Raw genomic sequence first — 19,886 nt, 5'->3', positions numbered from 1 at the left:
AGTCTGCTACTACCTGGCAAATACCTCATTGTGTTTTAAATACACTACCATAGAGGTAAGATCTATCACACATTTAGTATTAACATGTATTTCGAGGGAATTCCTTGTTACAAAGTAGTGCTGCAAAATAAAATATTGCATGTGCTCATCCAATTACTATGTTCTCTTAGAAGGCAGCACATTGCATTTTAATACCTTTGCTGTAACTAGCAGTGAAATGCATTCCTTCAGAGGCTATGTTCTGTACTGTACGTTCATTAAATGGGTGCATCTGATCTTTAAATTTTAATCTGTAATCTGTGGAGGGAAAAAAACCCACACACTGGACAACTTTTCTATAAACACAAAGTAGTGAACTGACTTAAGTGTTTTTAAATATTTTATTGTCATGATTGTTAACAAAACACCTTCAAAACATTCTGTACATTTCAAACTATTTTAAACTGCAATACCCATTATATAAATGTACGTATATAGATGCCATGATGTCTCTGTACAAAGATGTACAATATGTACAGTAACATTAAATGCAAGCTGTGCAAGGCAAAGTCTAGGCTACAGATTCATGCTACTGGTTAAAACAAGGCATAGAACCACAGCTTCAATCAGTTTCTTTTGTGCAAATAAAATAAATGCAGGTATGTATTAATATTAGAAAGGAGTAATTAGATTTGCAAGCTCAGTTCAGCTAGAACAACATGCAGTTGACTGGAAAAAATACAGTACTACTCTTGTGAACTTTTTTCCACTGCATCACTTTACTAGGTTGAAACATCTTTTCAGGATTCAGCTGCTACCTTTTGGTTGAGCCAAGGTGATGCCAGGAGATCGAAACTTAGGAAGATATAAACCAAATTTATTTTCTATACCAGCAAATGTAGCTGTAGCAAGTCTGTATCCACCTATGTGCTCAGGGTTAACAGGAGGAAGATCTGAAATTCGAGTTTTTGGAGTAGGTTCTGATCCGGAAGGTTTGCTGTTTGAAGAAAGAAAAAGAAAAAAAAGCCTTTCCTTTATTTAAAGTGTTTTCTTAAGCCTAAATAACTTTACAAAAGATAGACTAAATACTTAAGGCTTTTGCCTGAGTATGGAAGACGGTTAAAGCTGACCTTAATTAATTCACTTCTCTGGTCTAGTAAAGTAAGTTGAGTTCAGACCACTACTTAATGGGAAATCAAGGCCAAAAGCGAAGCTACATTTTTACTGATAGCTTTGTAAATTCTTTTAACTTCCACTGGCACAGGGAAAAGAGTGGAAATACAAATTTTATGTAGTGTATTAAAATAAATATGAAATGGCTCTTTCTATTCTCATCTGTTTAGAATTAACAGGTGAGTTTGTCTCAATTATATGAGGGGGGGATTTTTTTGCATACCGCAATCTTAAGTATGGGTGTTCAAAGTCACCAAGTTTAAGAGGTCCCATGTATGAAAAAAAGTAAGGTCTTTTTTAACTTGGCCGTTTTTTTCCAAAAAAGCAAATATTTGACTTACATGCCTCCAAAATCGACATAAAACCATCGCTGCAGAAGTTCATAAGTGACCAAAGTAACACCAAACTGGGGTGAAGATCTGAACACACGAGCTGTTAAATATTACAAATGGTAGTGTCAAAGAAAATTTCTCAGGAGAGAAGCTAAATATTTTTAACAAGAGGTTATGTTTTTCAGAATCAAACCTTGTAACTACTGCTCTAATTTGAGTCCTTAACAAAGCAAGTGCTACTTTGCAGATTCGGGGTCAGCCTTAATATTCAGAGTGCATTTCTCACCTCCAGCTCCCTTCCAAAAAGCCGAAGGGCCTTCTTCCCTTAGAATCTTTCCAAAGCAGTCAATAACTCCACTGTATGTTGTCTGACCAGCGCGAGCTGCCACTTGCAGTCTTGTCTTGATGACATCAGCAGGGGTTACCAAAGAAGCAGCAGGCACACCTTTTAGAAGAAAACCACATTTAATTTGCACAGAGAATCTTGTAAAAGATGAAACACTTCTAACTGAAAAATACAACTGCAAACTTTAATATTTTTTGCAAGGATCAGACATTACTAAAAATGCAAGTTCTTACACTTGATGCTAATATAAACTCTTGTGCTTGGTATAAATGTTTTGAGTTTCATCTAAATTTAAAGGCTATAACTGGTAGTAAAGAAAATAATAATAAACTATCAACAGCAATTCTTTCAACATCTTCTAGTGGTTTGTCATTATCAGTAGTTTCAAAGAGATAAGAAAAGCATTTTTAAATTCACATATATGCTATACATGTAATAAGAGATATCCATGACAAAAATTAGTTGTGCAACCTTACTGTATTTGTTAATACTCTACAACATATTTTGCAAATTACATAGATGGTTAATTTGGGAAGTTGAATCTTACACATCCATTTGTTAAAGGTGTTAATAAGAAAACTACTCCTTAAAACACCTATTCTACAGAAATATGTCTGTACTGCTGTTTGGACTGTTCTGTAGGAGAATAGATGCTGCTTACTTCAATAGGCAAGCCATAAAAAGATTGAGGACAATGAAGGTGTTTTACAAGCCTGCTTAGTACCAACAGCGTGATAATAGCCAACAGTGATGGAAGAACAAATCTCCACTTCCAAGGTACCACTCTCAGCTTTCTAGTCAAAGGAAAGGAGAAAGTTTTCAGAAATGTACTCCACAGTATACAACTGTGTTATCTGAGGTATTTCTGAATACTTCTGAATGCTGTAAAAATGTTATCCTCTTAAGAAGAGGAACCATCTTCTGACTTAGAATTTTGAAATTGATTTTGACTTCTGTTGAACTTTTACAATTGGTTAATATTGAATTAAAAATTTAACAAGTCACCGATTTGCATAGGTGATCATAAACTTTGAAGTGTTGCTGATCACTTCAGGATGTTTTTAGAGGAAAACAGAAGCAATATAGTTAAGCCTACAAGCATATGCTAATTGCAACCATATGCAGATTTTCCTTTACAGGCAAGTATGTTCAGACTGTATTCTTCCCTACTGCGCATGCGTAACAGGAATAGATCGAGCAATCGGGAATTTGAAATTTGCAATTCAGAAAGGCAGACTCCTGTACGTGCTATAAAACTAGGCCTACAAGATTTACACGCATTTTTAATAGGGTTCATCACTTAGTATGGGTGACCCAGAAACATTAATCAAACAAACAAAGAGAAGCTGTGAAGCCTGTAATGTAAAAACAGTGAGTCTCTGTATGAGATACAAGTTAAATAATAATATTTGTATGTGCTTCTATGAGTACAGTAAGCTAAATAATTTTCCATTCCTGGCAGCTCTGCATTACTTGAGAATAAACAGGGCTATGAATCTGTTAGTAGTTTCCTAGCTGGTCTCTCCCTTCCCTCTGGCACAAGGAACCTACCAACTGGCAAAGAGCAGGTGCAGCCAAGCTCTGTATCAAGTCCAATATGGGAAACTGCTCTTTACACACAGATGGCTCATGACTGATGTATATATATATAGTGATTCCTTACAACTGTAACAAGTAACAAAAGGTCCGGTCAGCCACTGATGTTTCTAAACTGCACAGATTCCAACACTGAATCGTTCACAATTGAGAGGCTGCAGATACCTGGTTTTCATCCTAGTGATCCAGTCTGTGGCAGTGCAGAATCTGGCCATCTGTATCCACGTTTTTAGATGACCACCACTACAGTTCCTACTTCTATTATTTTTATACCACTTGCCATTTTGTAAAAACAACTTTTTATCACCACTGCATATTCTCTTTATACTAAACATTTTTTAGAAGCCTTAAAATATTTTAAATTTCAGAGTATGATACTTTAACTTCAGCTTCTTTACAAACTAATGCCCTATTTTTAGCAATTACATTTGAACAAAGTTTCTTCTCAGTTATTCAGGAATCCAAAACTAGGTAAGTCATTTTCTCCTTAGCTCTTATGATCTCTCATCTTATGTTCATCAAAGATTCAAATTAGCCTTCAACTCTGAGAGCACAGTAACAAGTAAAACCCCATTGAGACAGACAGATCAAATTTGACTACAAGTTGCTGAGCTGCATTACGCTGTTTATCCACATTATGCAAATGTAATTAGCTCTCATCAAAATTACATCACCTCCCACTAAGGATAACAGTGATCAAATTTAGATTAAATCAGATACAATGGTACAGTACCCTTCCTTTATATGGGGCTACTGAATGAATATTAAATATTGCTCACTAAAAGAAAAAAAAATTACTTCTAGAAAACATTCTGTAAAATTACCGGCAATGGCTCCAGCTGCAAGGAGATTAAGCCCTCCCACATGGCCATTTTCATCAGCAAGCATCAGTTTACTATGAGCATAAACAGGAAAGTAGATTGCAGAAAAGGGAATGTCTCTGAGGAAACATGCTTTGGCACCCTGTCACATAGAAAAAGAGACATAATACAAATCAATTTTGTAAATAAGATTAAAATTGATACCCAGCAAGCAGCTTGAGCCCAAGAAGTACCAACTCTTTTGATCTACCAGGTAAATAACACAGAAAATAAAATGTCTCAGGAAACAGAAGATGTAGGGTTGAGCTTGAAAAAAGAATAAAGCACATCTGAACTAAGTTTCTAGAATGAGGAAGAGTCAAGGTTCATGTCTAATTTCGGTAAGCAATATGTGACATCAATCCTGACATCAGTACCTAGGATAAATACCTTTTACATACAATGTGTCCAAATGCGATGAAGAAAGTGACAAAGGTCTGTCCTTATGTCTTGCTGACAACCACCACAACCATGGAAGCAGCAAGACAAGTCTTTGCATGCCATTTTTTCTGCCAAACACAAAAGCACTACTAAAATACCAGTAAGAACCGTAAGACCTCATACTGATCTCCACCAATCATCATCTGGTTGACTGAAAAACCTGTACTGGAAGGTTAGCAAAAAGAGGGAAACTGCTGCAAAATGGGAAACATTTAGTAAGGGGAAGATACAGGGACACAAAACTAGCAGCCTATGATAATAGTGCAAGGAGTAGCTCCTGGCCACAAACTAGCGTTAAGGAGTTCCTTTAACAGAACTTTGCATGGTGTAAGAACAGTGGAATACTCATAATAAAACATATCTAATATTCTTCTTTTAGTAACTTCAGTCATCAGTCTGCTACCAACTAAAATAACTCCTGTACAAAGCTCAAATAAGCCCTTGTATGTCCAAAAATCTCATTTGCATACCCTGAAAGCATGCACTATACAAAAACACCACTCCTTGCCTAAATACCCAACTGGTATACTCCAAGCCAGCAGCCTCCACACAATGGACCCACCCGATGGCAGTCACCCGGTAGTGATATTAACAGACAGCACACATTACAAACCCTATGTGGCTTAAGCAGAAGACCTGCTACAGAGAAATGTGTTCCTTCAATTATTTTCACGCAGATACTTTATGCTCTAAAATAAGTTCTTACAGTTCTTCACAAATGATAATGCAATTCTAAAGAACAGGAGAATTTTTAGTAAGCTCAATTGTTTAATCACTGCAAACAGAAATGGTAATTTTGTCCCATGTACCAAAACACCTATGGTCTTTAGGAAATGTAGTGGTCATGAATCTCATCTACTGAATTCAAAACAAAAGCGTCAGCTCTAAAAGTAAATTTGCACATTTTTACAGTATTATTGCAGGTCTATGGACAAATCATGTAAAACGACATTTTGTAAGTGCACAGCTAATACAACTGCTGAATTTACGTATTACCCCTTGCACTGGCAGAAGATACAGGAAGAAATACTCTTCCTTGTTTAAGAAAACTAATAGCTTCTGCTCCATTACATCTGATCTGTAATGATGGTAGTAAGTATACCTGCAGGGAAGGAATCTGTTGACTGGCATTCTGCTGAAATACAGTACACTATGGGCTTTTTTTTAGTGGAATTTGTTATTGACAAATCCCACCACTTAACTTCTTAAAAATCTGAATCCTACTAAACTCCACTACTGTTTCACTGCCATCAAATTATTAAGACAAAGAGAATATCCTGCTGCAAAGATAACAATAGAGATAACAGAGATTCAAAATAAACGTAAGAAAAGCACACAGAGAAAGCTAAAGAAACTTTTCACAAAACCCCACCAAACGAAATGATCAGTGCCAGAAGACAGCAGGTCTGCAATACAGGACTCCCTGTAGCTTGGCATAAAAGCCCAAAGGATAGAATGGGGGAGTATTTTTTTGTATCCCACTGCCTTAATATACAAGTGGGTTTTCTTCAGTTTTCCACTGTGGGGCTGCCCTGCAGGAAGAGATTGGTTTTAAATTCAAAAGATGTCTTTGTTTTTAACAGCTTTTGTTACAACAGTATAAAAGTTTATGTTTTATAAAACATAAAATGGTGAAGCTGCTCAAAGCAGAAATACATACCTTATAAAGACCAAGAATGCCTAAATCTTTTATAACAGAGAGGGCACTGACTCTGGGTCCTGTAGTAATTTCTCCTGCTACCTGCAACCGAATCTTTACAATCTCCAGAGGATTAGTGAAGATGACCTGGGAAGCTCCTGCCTGCAAACCCAAAGAAAAAGAAAGTAAATTGCGTTACTAGAGCATGTGGTGACAGGTTGACTTCTGCAAGGTGCTGAGTGCCTTCATTTCTTACTGCATTGGCTGATATTCTCACGTAAAGATAGACAAGAGATATTTAATAAAGCACCTGTCTGGAAGTTAAAAGCCCTGAATCAGAAATGATGGGTTTGTATGAAATAAATTTTTACATTTATATATTTATAGTCCACAGAGGTGGATTAACTCAGTTTGTCTCTGCTTTTCTCCTTGATACCACTTTCTAAAAGTCGTGGTTGTGTTTAAAAGTCTATCAGATATTTCATGAAATACTAAACTAAAATAATCACTAGACTTGTGCTACTAGAGCATCAAACACATATAAAGACGACCTTATGTTTATTCAATAATAATCCATCACCAATGTGTAGACATGTTATTTGCATTTAGTGGTGATGCTGTTTAAGAAGTAAATTTGCATTTAATGGTGTAATTTTAAATTATTAGAAAAGGTGTTTGGAGTTTTGTTTAGCAGCCTTTAATTGTCCTAAGTGGAAACAAAATATAAAATTTAAATAGGAAGAGCAACATTTCAAAATATGATACTAGATAGAAACAGGAGTCATTATCTTTCTCTGAGCTGAGCATGACAGATTTTACATGCAGGAAATATTCTGTTAGCAGTGCTGAAGGACTATTCTTGCAAACTTCCTAGCAATAGTGTTGCAGAGCTGCTTCAGATTCTTCACTTTAACCAAAGACTTTCAAAGAACTATGTTTCAGATTTGAGAGAGATTCAATCTGACAGTTCAGTTTCAGAAGCACGTAAACCTATTTAAAATTATGTTTAGACTTCTCCCTGGTTTGCTGTAGGTACTACCATTCATTTCTGGAGAAGTGTGTGGTTAATCACAAAACAGCTAAATTTTACTAAGCTTTCTTTTTCCCCCTCTTCCTAAGTCACCTTTGTTCTTTTAAAAATTAAAAACACTTCCTTAAAATTTATGGCATATAACCAGTTGAATACAGCCAACTTTAAAAAGCATTTCTTCCACAATCTAAAAGCTGCTCTTAAACCTGATCTATTCCTCCAACCCATCAAACTTTACTGAAGGAAAAAGATGCGGAACATCTGCAATTAAAGCTTTTTTCCACTTCCAAACTGCCCAGGAAATAAACTCTCTTTGTGATGCTCGGGGTGTGTGTGGGTGTGTGTGAAGTAAAAATCAATAGTCTGCTACAGCACCTCCTGGACAGCACCCATGGTGTTCTCTGCTAATTGATTCAGAACTAATGAACGCTAATCCTTTCTGCCTATAGCACAATCTTCCTCTCTCCAGCAGCAGGCAGAATAAACTTGAGATTGGCGTTGAAGCACGCCTTAGAAGTTCGTAACTTGAATTATTCTAGACTTGAGACAAAAGAGCATTGCAAACCTCAACAGCTCTTACTGAGAACAACCAAGCACTTGGGTACCATCTACGGGATAGGGGGCACGAAGCATCAAAATGTTCACTGACCAAGCACCCGATACTTCACTGAACCTTTGCTGAGCACACTGCCATCCTTTAATTGCAAGCACCGTTTATTACTTCACTCAATGTTGACATGTAGAATCATCACTGTTATGGCTTTACTAAAGCACCTTGACCCAAACAGTGGGAGATCAACTCCTGCTTTTGCTTAATTATCTCCACTGTAGTAGTTACTATCTTTAACACTTCCCACTCAAATAATCAGTCTAGGTTGTTAATCTTCCATTTTATTCCCTCGCTTCTTCACTTCTCTGAAAGAAAATCAAAGCCTACATTTTTGTGGACATTTACTGCAACCATCAGGAAGATCACTAGAACTCCCAGACCAGCCAAACGGATCCCATCTTCTCTGTTCCTTGGACTTACTGCACAGTGTTTACTGTTACCTGACACCACTCATGTGCAAAGCCATTCTTCGGACTCTCTTTACTTCTCCTCTCACCTCTTCTTTCCCAGTTCATACACACCTATACGTGCAAGATGAAATGGCTGTCCTGCCAGGCCAAGTTCCAATCTAAATAAAATTTGCATCTGGCAAGTTCTGTTAAACAATAACCGATTTTTTTGTTCATATTGCACTAAACAGAAAACCAATTTCAAATGTTTCTCATTTCCCTACATAATTTTTAAAAATAATTTTGGTAGATAAAACACTAAGCAGAATGCTCTTACTACATAATATAACGCACCACACAAAAAATTCAAATAACTTTAACTTTAGACACTAAGCTAGCAATTCACTCCTTCCAGACAATTACCAGCTACCTGCCTATTACATATGCATTCTTTGTTTACATATGTATGTGAAATTCCATTTTTTATTTTCAATGTTATAAATTAGCACATCCTGCAGAGCAGCCAAAATAACTCTTCCTATTTGCCTAACACCCACCATAGAAACACAAATAGGCCAATTCATAAACATTTCCATTTTCTACCCTGAATTCAATCTTCCTGCAATTAACATTCTCCTCTCCTAGGTGCCCAACTGCCTACATTTCTGTTAAAATCAGCAACAGCCCTCTTCTAATACAGAAATGAAGAGAAGACTCTAAACACAACACATTTAATAATTTAGTAGCAATACTAATTATATATACATTACAAATTGTATATAGTTAATACAGATTTATATATTATGACAATATTAATATTAAAATATTACTTGATGATTGGGTTATTGAGCAAAATAAAATATAAGGAAAACCCTAACATATACTTATATTATCAGTACAAAACCATCTGAAAAGCTCTTTAATTATATTAACACTTCGAACATTGAGTATTTACAGTGTTGACAAACTTCTCGACCGGCAGCTTTCTCAAAAAGAGCTGTAACTGTCAAGATACCCAGTTAAATACTCCCTATTAGCAATATGTATTTCTATCCAAGTCTTGACTTTTCATAGTGTTATACTTGGAGCTCAGCAAACTTTTCTGCACAGCAGTGATTTGATTCACATGAAGAGGAGCACTGAATTCACAGGAATTGCGTGAATCTGTTAGGTCCTTAGACACATCACAAGTACAGACAAGACAAGCATTGATTTTAATACAGAACATGTAACACAAGAAAACTCACTTTTTCATTGTGTATTTTTTTTTAAATGAATGCAAGGGTCATTTTTTGTTTGGTTTTGAGTTTTTTTCAAGTAAATGGCTGCCTATCTATCTGAGGAAGAACCTGTGAGGCAGAGAAAAGTGCTGCCTGGGGAACAAAGGAAGAGCACTCCCCAGAAGAGGGTGCAGAGGAGAGTGACTCAAAGGATCTCCAAATAAAAATGAACTGGGAGTGTGCAGGGTTGCAATACAAATCTCCGTGCTTCTGTGCAAGTCAGTGGCAATCACTGTCATTCTTTTTCAAAATATCTTACTTCAGCTGTCAGCTATGTATGTTAAATACACGTGCACGTGTATATACACACAGAGGTATATATTGCAGTCCTTGAATTTCTTTTGGGGAAGGTGCACTAAATCTAGATTTCCCCCACAAAAAAAAACTCCTTTCACACATAAATTACAACAGACACTTTAAAAAAGGTTGACAAATTTGTTTCTGAATGGAGGTTATTCATACACATCAAAAATACCAGTAATAAAAGCTTCTACTTAACCTTAATGTCATGTAAAATAACTCTACAAGGAGCAAATAAAGGAACTAAATCTGACAGCAAAGGTTATGAGAGAAAAGATGTAGTTTGAGATCCCACAGCAAACGCCCCATGACATGCCAAAGGCTGAAGGAAATACACAAATGACCCTGCAACATGAGACCTCTTGCCCTTTCCAATTCCACCCGAGAGGCATATGCTACAAAGGGGGAGAGGCCTATTTCAAGCCCTTCCTTCCTTCCTTCCTTTTTGAAGCCACCACATCCTGGACCACAAGTATGTCCCATACAAGCAGCTAAAATAAGACGTTACTTAAAACAGTCTAGTTTAAAAACATCAAAAAGAACTTGCACTTCTTTCTCGAGGCAAAGCTGTCATTGTTCATGCACCTACAGTAAGCTTACTGTCTTTTTTACTAAAGAATAAATTTCTCCCTAACTTTAAATGTCCAAAGTTGAGATCAAGATAAAGCAGTAAAGTTTAATGCTGCTTCTAACTTTATCTGTTTAAAGTATATTAAAAGAAGTACAGTATCTTCAAGATTTTGAAGGAAAAGTACCGACAGCTATAATTCATTTTTGTGTTTGTTAAATAAAAACAGTAACATTTAAATATTTTTTTCAAAAATAAGTATTTGACACATAGCTATTTGCCTGATAAGCCTATATACATGTTTGTGTGTACGTATAAATACATATGAAAAATATTTTTACAAATATACCGAAATATTTAGACTAAATGTTACATTTAATGTTTAAATATATGAGTTTTTAAATCAGTGGTAGATTTGGCCTTCTATGTGTATGTATGTGCAAACACACATACACAACCCCTAATCATCAACAGATGCATTGCCTACACCTCCAAGAAGGGTTCTTAGACCCTTTCTGTCTGGCACCCCACATCCTCTTCCTCCCTGCAGCATGAATCGGAAACATCTTTCTGATGAAACAGGATTCATCCATTCAAAATGCTAAGCACCATGCAGCTGCATTGATGGGAAGAAGCCATTATTTTCCTGTGTAACTCATAGGAATTACAGCTTAAAATCACAGCATCTTTGTCTACTGTAACATTACTTATGGATCATTTACATAGCATTAGATGTCTACTTCAACATCACTTCCCAACTGAGGACAGTTGTCCTACAGCATCTTGCCCTTCACAATGTACTCACATGCGTCATGCGTGTAAATTCCTTTGAGAAGCACTGTCCATATCAGGTATGCGCTCTCTGCTTCCCAGCTGCTGTCGGGATACACGAAAGCATTGCCGAAGCCTCACTCAGTCCCCCTGCAACTCAAAGCTAATGGTAGCTGAAAACTCCAAAGGCAGGAATGCAGGCTAATCACTGAATTACAATGAAATGTAATTCAATTAATTACAGTAACAGTAGGGAAAGAAATTGTTTGCTCTGAACATGCGTAAGTGTGGATAGTGCTGTTGATGATTAACAAACCAGCATACTCTCGGGAAAGTAGAAAGATGGGATATCAGTTTCACCCATCAGGGACCAGAGCCCTTTCATTGACAGGTATGACCTGACCGCTGTAACTGAGCTGCCCCACGTAGCTGTTCTGCAGATTTCAAATACAGCTACAGCTTGGGAGCAGCTGGGAATATTTGGGCTCTGACAGAGCAGACCCTACACTTCCCAAAGACATTTACATTGCCCAGCAGCTAGCAGGTAGGTTTCAAGGAGCACAGGACACAGGCTGCCTGCGGGAGGTCCCTGCCCTGCAGTAAGGAAGGAAAGACAACAGACAGGCAGCTGACCATATGAACAGGTCACTGCGTGGGCGGATGTCTTTCTTAACGGCTACGAGAATGAAGACATTTCCTCTTGCTGGGAACGGGAGTTTATTCCATAACTTTACAGGAGCTCAGAATAATTGGAGCCTGAGAAGTAAGATTTTGGCCAAAGAGATCCAGTCTCTCGGAGCTACCATTTCTGGGGCAGGCACATGTCTGTGGGCAGCCCCTTTACTGGATGGTATAGCACTTCTTGCTCCTCTCCATAGCTGAGGATACCGAACAGCCTACGCAGGTTCTCTTGAATCACTACTGTCTTAATGTCAAAGGTTTCACCTGTCCTCATGTGTGGGTCTTAGAAGACTGTAACACCATACATAGGCTTTGATACGGCACTGCCATCCAGAGAGGAGAATTTGCTAGATCTGCTGGAGCCCTTCCCAAGCTGCCTCCACTTCCTCACAAGAATTTTTTTTGTTCCTAGTTGAGGACTGTGGCATGCACAATGTGCTTTTGTACGGCTCACAAGAGGGTGGACCTTCGAAGGTCAGGAAGGCCTCTGTTGCAAACTCTATAAAACGGCTGAAAATATGGCTTGCTCATCCACTACCAGTTCCACACCAGAAATGATGAAAAAGTGCATTATTCCTACTAATCAGAAGGTTCAACACTAAACACAGGCAAGTGATGGTCAGAGACAGTAATAAGTACATCTCTGAGATCTACATAAGGGCATAATGCTGTTTCTTCTGATGTTATGACAAAGTAAAAAGCATGTTTTGAATTTAGCCTATATTTAGAGTGTACTATTAGCAAAATACTTAGGTGTCAAACAATAAAGAAAAGCCACAAAAAAACAGGTTACCTAAATCCAGATGCTGAAAATAATTTCAGCATATATAAAACCCAAACAGTCCCACATCATTTTGTACTAACAGAGAGTAAAGGAACAGACTAAAGGAAAAATGAAGAAGAAAGGTAGCATCACCCAAACAGAAAGCCTTGCGTGCCCCTGCACATAGAAATGGACTAAGCTCACTTGTGGCACTTCCTCGGATGTAACTGTTGGTTATGTCTCAGAATATTTTGTAGAAAAATAGCATACAATGAACACCAGAAGTGTGAAGAACAACACTATTTCCAAGCAAGTCAACATTGAAAAGAGCTGTCACAATGAGCATGAAAATTACTAAGGATGAGAAACAGAAAGACTAACACATCAACTTGCTACTGCTTTAGTCAACTGACACTTCCAGACTTTTAGAATAAACTTTATAAGCTTGCTAATAAAGATTCTGGTATTTAGGAAGAAGTGAAATTGCTAAAATGGAACTAAGCAGCAGTACAGACAGAAAAGTCACCAACTGGTAAGGTATCAGATGATCCAGAGGAGGCTACAAAGAAATGAACATCCCTGAGGTTGCTAAAGTGTGGCCAACTCCTCTCCTACAGAAGCCAACTAGCCAACTTTTTTAAAATTCTCCCAGATTGAGTGAGATAAGTATTATCTTGAAAAAGGAGATAAGAATATCAGCTAAGACAGTGAGCTAGAAGAAAAGGTTCTGTTTGGACAGATTATAAATCTGCTCAGCTTCACAGAAACATCCAAATTTCTGAAAGCTTATCTGAAACTCAGATTTCCCCCCAATTTTTGCATGTTCACTACAGTAAGACAATAAAGTTATTTTGAAAAAGGAATACCTTACAAGGAAGTGGAAAAGCCTCTAATGAATGTAATATTATACATTTCACTACAAAAAAATGTAAAATAATACAACTGATTCTCAGATGTTTGATTTTAATTATTAATTTAACCACAACACAGAGAAAACCACTGATTAATTATATTCAATTCTGTTACAAATGACCTGTATGTGCTTTCTGTGTTATTGAGCTTTCCAGAAAAAGGTTAGTCTTTTGCTAGCTATACATCACAGCTGCTTTCTCACATTTCTCAGAAAATAAACTTTGTACACTGACAGGTGAAGACTCAAGCATGTAGCAGGCTGCCAAATTCAATCAGACAGAACTATAAGCAGCCTCCCTTCAGGGCTGCTTCTTTGAATTAAAAGTTTGCAGAGGTCAACAACCTTTCTGCCCCAGGTTTTGTTGTAAGCTGAGGAGGTTTTATACCAGCCTGTCAGCCTACTCAACTGGAAGTTATTAGTGTTCTCCACTACAAAAGAAACCTAACTTAAGCCTTCAACATTTTATAGGGTTAACAACTGCTGGGGAATCCCACAAATGAAATAAGCCAATATGCACAATCAAAAAAAAAAAAAAAACCCCAAAAAACCCCTATCATCAATATCAATTCAAACCACTTACAGATTGCTAAGGGATCCACTGCATTACAGCCCTCAATCTCAACGAAAACACAATTTGGTTTTGAACTGTATTTAGATGATGGACGTAGTTAGTGTCTGGAGTAATGTAGCTACATTTTAGACAAAGTCATTTAAACAGAAAATTCACTCATACCTGTTAATCTGAAAGGTAAGACTACACTGTTCAATTTTTCCACATTTTCATAAACAGAAAAATGTCACATATAGCAAGTTGAAGAGTGTATTTCTTTTCCTTCTTAAAATCTTCAGCAAGAAATAAGATTTTTTTAAACTGTTCTAGCTCCCCGTCCCCACTGAAAGAAACTCAAACATGATCTCTATAATCCATTCTCAAGGACTACCTCTATCTTTCCAAACTAACCATGAACACCAACCCAAGTATGGAGAGAGAGAAAAAAGGCACCCTCTCTTTAGCCTTTTGTGAATAAAACCACTGCTGAAACTGAAAGTTAGAAACCGGGCCAAAAGAAATTGTTCAAGCACGTAATTCCAAGGGAACTCAACTCAGAAGTATGCAAAGCTTTCCAAACAGAAAAAGTACTTTTTTTAGTTCTTGTGACTGGGAGAAAAAAGAACAGTTCTGTTCAAATCAACAAAGCACACCCATTAACTGTCATTCCAACTATACTGCATGTGACTGAGAATCAATTTTCCCTAGGAATACAGGATGGATACTTACACAGCCTCCAGCAAGGACCTCTGCAGGGAGTGGAATGGAACCATCTTTCTTAGTAAATTTGTCTCTGACAAAGTCATTAACCTAATAAAGATACAATACATTACACCCAATTTTAAGTTATTTTTCCTCCTTATTAACATATATCAAGTACATCCGCAACCATATATATTAGAATGCTTGTAAGTAGTCATCCTTCACACATTTTAGGAAATAAATCCTGTGTATGTTAACAAACAAAAGGATGCCGGGGGAGGGGGGGAAAAAAAAAGATACGTACAGTTAGCTTAATAGCCTTTTCTGGAGCAACACCTATCAGCTGTGGTAACAAGCCTATAGAAACAAAGACATCATAAGGCAACATTATCTTCCTAATATAGAAACTAGTATTTTATAAGAGCTCTACAGAAATGCCTTTCTGCACATGGGATACCCTTTGAGGCAGATGGCATTTGTGTATATGATACTGCTAGAGCAGTGCATGTTCATACCAATACAATTTTATATTAAGACTTCTGTTGAAAATGGTAATGAAAAGGGTGACCAGATCTGCCTTCCACAACCAAGGCAAGCCTGATGTTGTTGCTGTACAGAAGGAAAAAAAAGGTAAGGACTGAACATATACCTTGGATATGTCTACTATGTTAAGAGTTTGTTTGACTTTTTTAGCCCCTTAATATCATTTTCCCATAAAGCTTGCAAATACTTTTTAAAATAGGAGAGTAATTGTGAGATATACACATGACTATGATAAATTATCAACTCATTTCTACTTGACTTACTAACCTGAGTTTTCTGAAGGCTCCAGTCAACTAAGGATATAAAGGATTTTCTCTTGTTCAGTCCAACATGGTAGTAGTATTAATAGGGTTTAAAGAAGTTCATGCTAAGTATTTTTTATCTCACCAAGAGGAAGCATTAGTGTACAGAAACCGATTTTGAAAAGGTCCTTGCTCCTGGAATATAGCTACTATCAAAATGAACTGCCATTTGACAAAAGCACATATACTTTTCTAGGAACTAATAGGTTTAAGAAAAAAATCAGTAGATGGCAGTCTTAACTTCCTAGCATACAAGATTATAACAGTATCTGTTATTTTTAAATTCATTTTCTCCGCAATCATTTTGGCATATGTATAGATTATAAAACTCAAAAGGCTTATTTTTATTAGAAGTGTTCATTTCCTAATGTTATTCCATGGTTAGGGAATACCAGTGTGTCAAAAGTGTTTGCAAGCTAACTAACAAAAAATCCCATGCTAATTTTATCAAATATCAGGTGACAGCAACAAAACTGTATCAATGCAGTTTTCAACTATCCATTAAGTGAAAACAATAATAGCTAAAAATTCATTAAAAGTGTTCAAAATTACCAAAAGTACCCAGCCTGCAGAATTTTTATACTACTTCCTTAAAAGGAAGCTCAGAGCAAACACACCTAAATAGAAAGTGCAGCAGTTAATATAGGCAGTGTAGTGTTTTCTTCCAAGGTAGTACTTTCTGTGCAATTTACAGACTTACTATGCTGAGGAAAGGTAGTTATTAAATACAAAGAAAGGCTGACAGTAACAAAAAGAAATGCTGCCCTCCCAGCACAGTTCTGCAGTGCCTACTCTTTAAAAACCCCCAAACTACCAGACAAAACACCACAAGACAACCCCCCCACTCCCTTTTATGCAGCTGAACTCATTGGGCACACACATTTGGTGTGCCAGAGAACCTGAGACCCTGCATGGTCTAGTGAGGGACCTTAGAAGACACTTCATTCGTTCTGAAGTTGGATGCCAGGATTCAAGTGTGTCATAATTTTTTTGAGCAAAAATTGTAAGTTTTTATTTAATAATATGAACCTTCCAGTATGCATTCAGTTATATTTTTTAAACTGCAGAAAACAACTACATTGTACCGTTATATTACAATACAATTAGGATAATCCAGCTCGGGAACATAAGAACCCAGTGACAGACCCACAGTCAACTCCATAAATGTTTCGGTAGTTTAGTTTAATGTATTTCCACAGACCATCTAATTCTATGAGTCCAAGACCTTAGTAACATGCTGACCATTAACTGTAACATTTTCAAAATAACTACATGAACTTCTTATGGTAAACAATCTTGAAGACAATTATTAAACAGATTATTAAAAGGTTTAACAAACTGACATTTTTTCAAACAAGCACATTTTTTCTCAAGTGTAAAGCATTGCTTTTAACTTATCAATAGAATCATCCTTGATTTCAAAGTGTTTGAGAAAGGTTAGAAAACAAAAATAAAAATGACAAATGATCAGTTTCAGAAGCTGCTGTGCAAAACCATGTGGTTAGGGGGGAACAGGAAAAGAAAGAAATAGTCTCATAAATGTAACTCAAGCTGTATTTGCTTTTGTGAAAGATTTAGCAACAAAAAAGGAAAACAATTTACCAGTAAGACATAATTTACGGAGATTACACCTATTTCATTAACACTTTCACTGACATACTCCTCCCTCTACTCACTTGCATAGCAAAATCCTGCAAGATTACAAAAAACTCTTTAGCTAGAATCCACAGACTTTCACATGCAAAAACTTCTCAGATACTGTCCTTAAAGGACACTGTCCATCATCTTCATTGACAGAACACATTGCAAAGCAGAAAAAAAGGCTGGGACCATCACAGAAGTGAGAGACTTTGCTCCAACTAAAAAAAAAGTGTGCCAATTAAATACCTTACTGATCCTTAGGAAAATTGTGCATTTCACTAAGTTATGTGAAATGACAATTAAAAATAGAGAATTCAACTAAATATCAATTTCAGAGGACTGGCTAGCATGTACCCTCTATGTAAGTCACCTTACTGATGTGATAAAAACCCTTTCAGAATCTTCTCCTAAACTAAAACAAGATATAAGATAGCTTCCCGTCTAACTGATAAAACTGATAAAAAGTTGCTTTGAATTCTTAACCTGTATTTTAGAGGAGGTTTTTTTCTTTTTTTAAATTACAACTTTTATGAGTTCCACTGTTGATATTTTAAAGTAAAATAGAGCAACATAATACAACAGCAGGATGCAATTTCTTGTTCATGGAGTAAAATCATAAAACAAGTCCCACTACCTGCAAAAGTATGAGGCATAACATCTGGCATCCAGTTTAACAGGTACATTTCAAAATGACTGGTTTTTGCCTCTTAACAAAAAATATTTGCAGTAAAATGGATCTTTATTCCTCAGATGCTAATCTGCTCCTGATGTTTGCCGCCAGCCAAGAGTTACAATCCTCAGTTTATGAGAAAACAATCATGTCCACAACACTCACACCCCCAAAATTAAAGACTTTAAACAATCTAAGCAACAAGAAGCAAATCAGTAACAACAAAAAACCGCCCAGTTTTTCCCAGCAATTGTTTATGACGAACAATGCTCGAGGGAAGATAAATACTGAGCTCTATGAAACAGAAGCAAAATTGTACATGATATCAAGTTTCCTGGTTTTCCTATAAGAAACTAGCTGTTGAGGTATTAAAAAAAAAAAAACAAACAAACAGAAGGGCAGAAAATCCCCAACTTGATATATATATATATATTTTTATTCACTTACCTCTGTAAAGACCAAAAAAGCCTTCAAAACGCAAAACCTTTTTAAAGCAGTCAAAGCTGTTTTTATACATCAACTCTCCTACGACTGAACCAGAGGAGCGCTGATTCTGCATACGTGTCTTCACCAGGTCTATGGGATACACCGCAGTAGCACCAACAGCTGTAAGAAAGCATTTGGAGTATTATTTCTGCAACATCATTGTTGGTGTAGTATATAATTATTATGATGATTTTCTACAACATTTATTTAAACACAAAGCACATATAAGCTGGTAAGATCTCTGCTATCTTGGAAGTAAGAAAGGACAATATTGAAAGTCTAGAAAAAAGTCTCAAGGAGAATGGATTACATTATTACATAAAACAAGGCGTGTAGAACAAAGAAAACCAATGTGAATTACCAGTAAGGAAATTCGTTACTGGAGTAGAGTTTCAGAGGACTGTGGAAGGATACTAGAACAGAAGCAATATGGAAAGAAAGGGAATGGCACAACCAAAAGTGGTTCCACCTTCCAATTCTGCACGTGTATAACCAAGAAATGCACCTTAGATGAGACCAAGTAGTCTGGCAAGACAGTGTTAAACTAACACAAGCTTGAAACAGAAACCAGAAATATTACTCACCTCCAGCAATTGAACCCAAAGTGAACCTGTAAGCTGACTCAGCTACCTGGAGCCAGATAGGCCTGCCTAACTCTCCAAAAGATTGCTGTGTGAGGAAAAGAAACAAAAAAACAAAAAAACACTTGAAAATCTGCATGGGAAAACAAAGATGCCAGTGAATTGGCTTTTATAATGTTACAGAAAGAATCCGATAAAAATTGGTAGCTTTATGTTGAGGGAAAAAAAAAAAATTACTATTCAACTTCTATTACATCTAATGAATGAAACACATTTTTCAAATACTCCTTTCAGAAAACATTGTTCCTTACATATTCCTAGTATAACCGAAACAACTATGGTCAAGAAAGAGTAGACAGAAACTCAAAACAACTTTGCTACTTTCCATTCTGTTGCCTTTGAATTTATAAGGCATGGAATCCCCTTTTGGCTCAAATAAAATTCAGTATCTCAAAACGAATTCAGCATCTCACAGACAGCATCTATCAGCACAGGATATATTTTAAAATAACATATACATTAATACATAGCATAAACATGACATTTCATGTCTTCAAAACAAGCAAAAAGTCAATTATTCCCCAAAGTATTCTTCAGAAGACTTTTTCAGGCAGTTGATAATTTACAGATAAAATGATGACCTCACTCACTTCAATCACATACACTACTATAAAGGTATTAGTGTTCTAAATAAATACAAGTCTGCACAGAAAATATTTGCAGAGACTCAATCATATTAT

The 19,886-nt window shown here is 36.5% G+C and overlaps 1 protein-coding gene across 2 annotated transcripts in view; it reads right to left on the bottom strand.

The window, feature by feature from the left end:
• Nucleotides 1-361: 361 nt before the first annotated feature.
• SLC25A12 (solute carrier family 25 member 12) overlaps nucleotides 362-19,886 on the bottom strand; it is a 52,340-nt gene continuing 32,815 nt past the window's right edge. Inside the window, exons 10-18 of one of the 2 annotated variants that reach the window (XM_030018842.2) lie at nucleotides 19,150-19,234; nucleotides 18,527-18,685; nucleotides 15,228-15,280; nucleotides 14,951-15,031; nucleotides 6,388-6,528; nucleotides 4,251-4,389; nucleotides 1,771-1,929; nucleotides 1,494-1,584; nucleotides 362-976 (exon numbers count right to left, since the gene is read on the bottom strand). In XM_030018842.2, coding sequence (XP_029874702.1) covers nucleotides 787-976; nucleotides 1,494-1,584; nucleotides 1,771-1,929; nucleotides 4,251-4,389; nucleotides 6,388-6,528; nucleotides 14,951-15,031; nucleotides 15,228-15,280; nucleotides 18,527-18,685; nucleotides 19,150-19,234 — 1,098 coding nt within the window. In that variant the 3' untranslated portion in view covers nucleotides 362-786. Of the gene's footprint in view, nucleotides 977-1,493; nucleotides 1,585-1,770; nucleotides 1,930-2,491; nucleotides 2,625-4,250; nucleotides 4,390-6,387; nucleotides 6,529-14,950; nucleotides 15,032-15,227; nucleotides 15,281-18,526; nucleotides 18,686-19,149; nucleotides 19,235-19,886 lie in introns of those variants that run through there. The other variant, XR_005932664.1, reaches the window with a different exon arrangement.

This window comes from Aquila chrysaetos, chromosome 6 (assembly GCF_900496995.4).
Source record: "Aquila chrysaetos chrysaetos chromosome 6, bAquChr1.4, whole genome shotgun sequence".
NCBI classification, from domain to species: domain Eukaryota; kingdom Metazoa; phylum Chordata; class Aves; order Accipitriformes; family Accipitridae; genus Aquila; species Aquila chrysaetos.
This window is presented reverse-complemented; position numbering and strand designations above follow the sequence as displayed.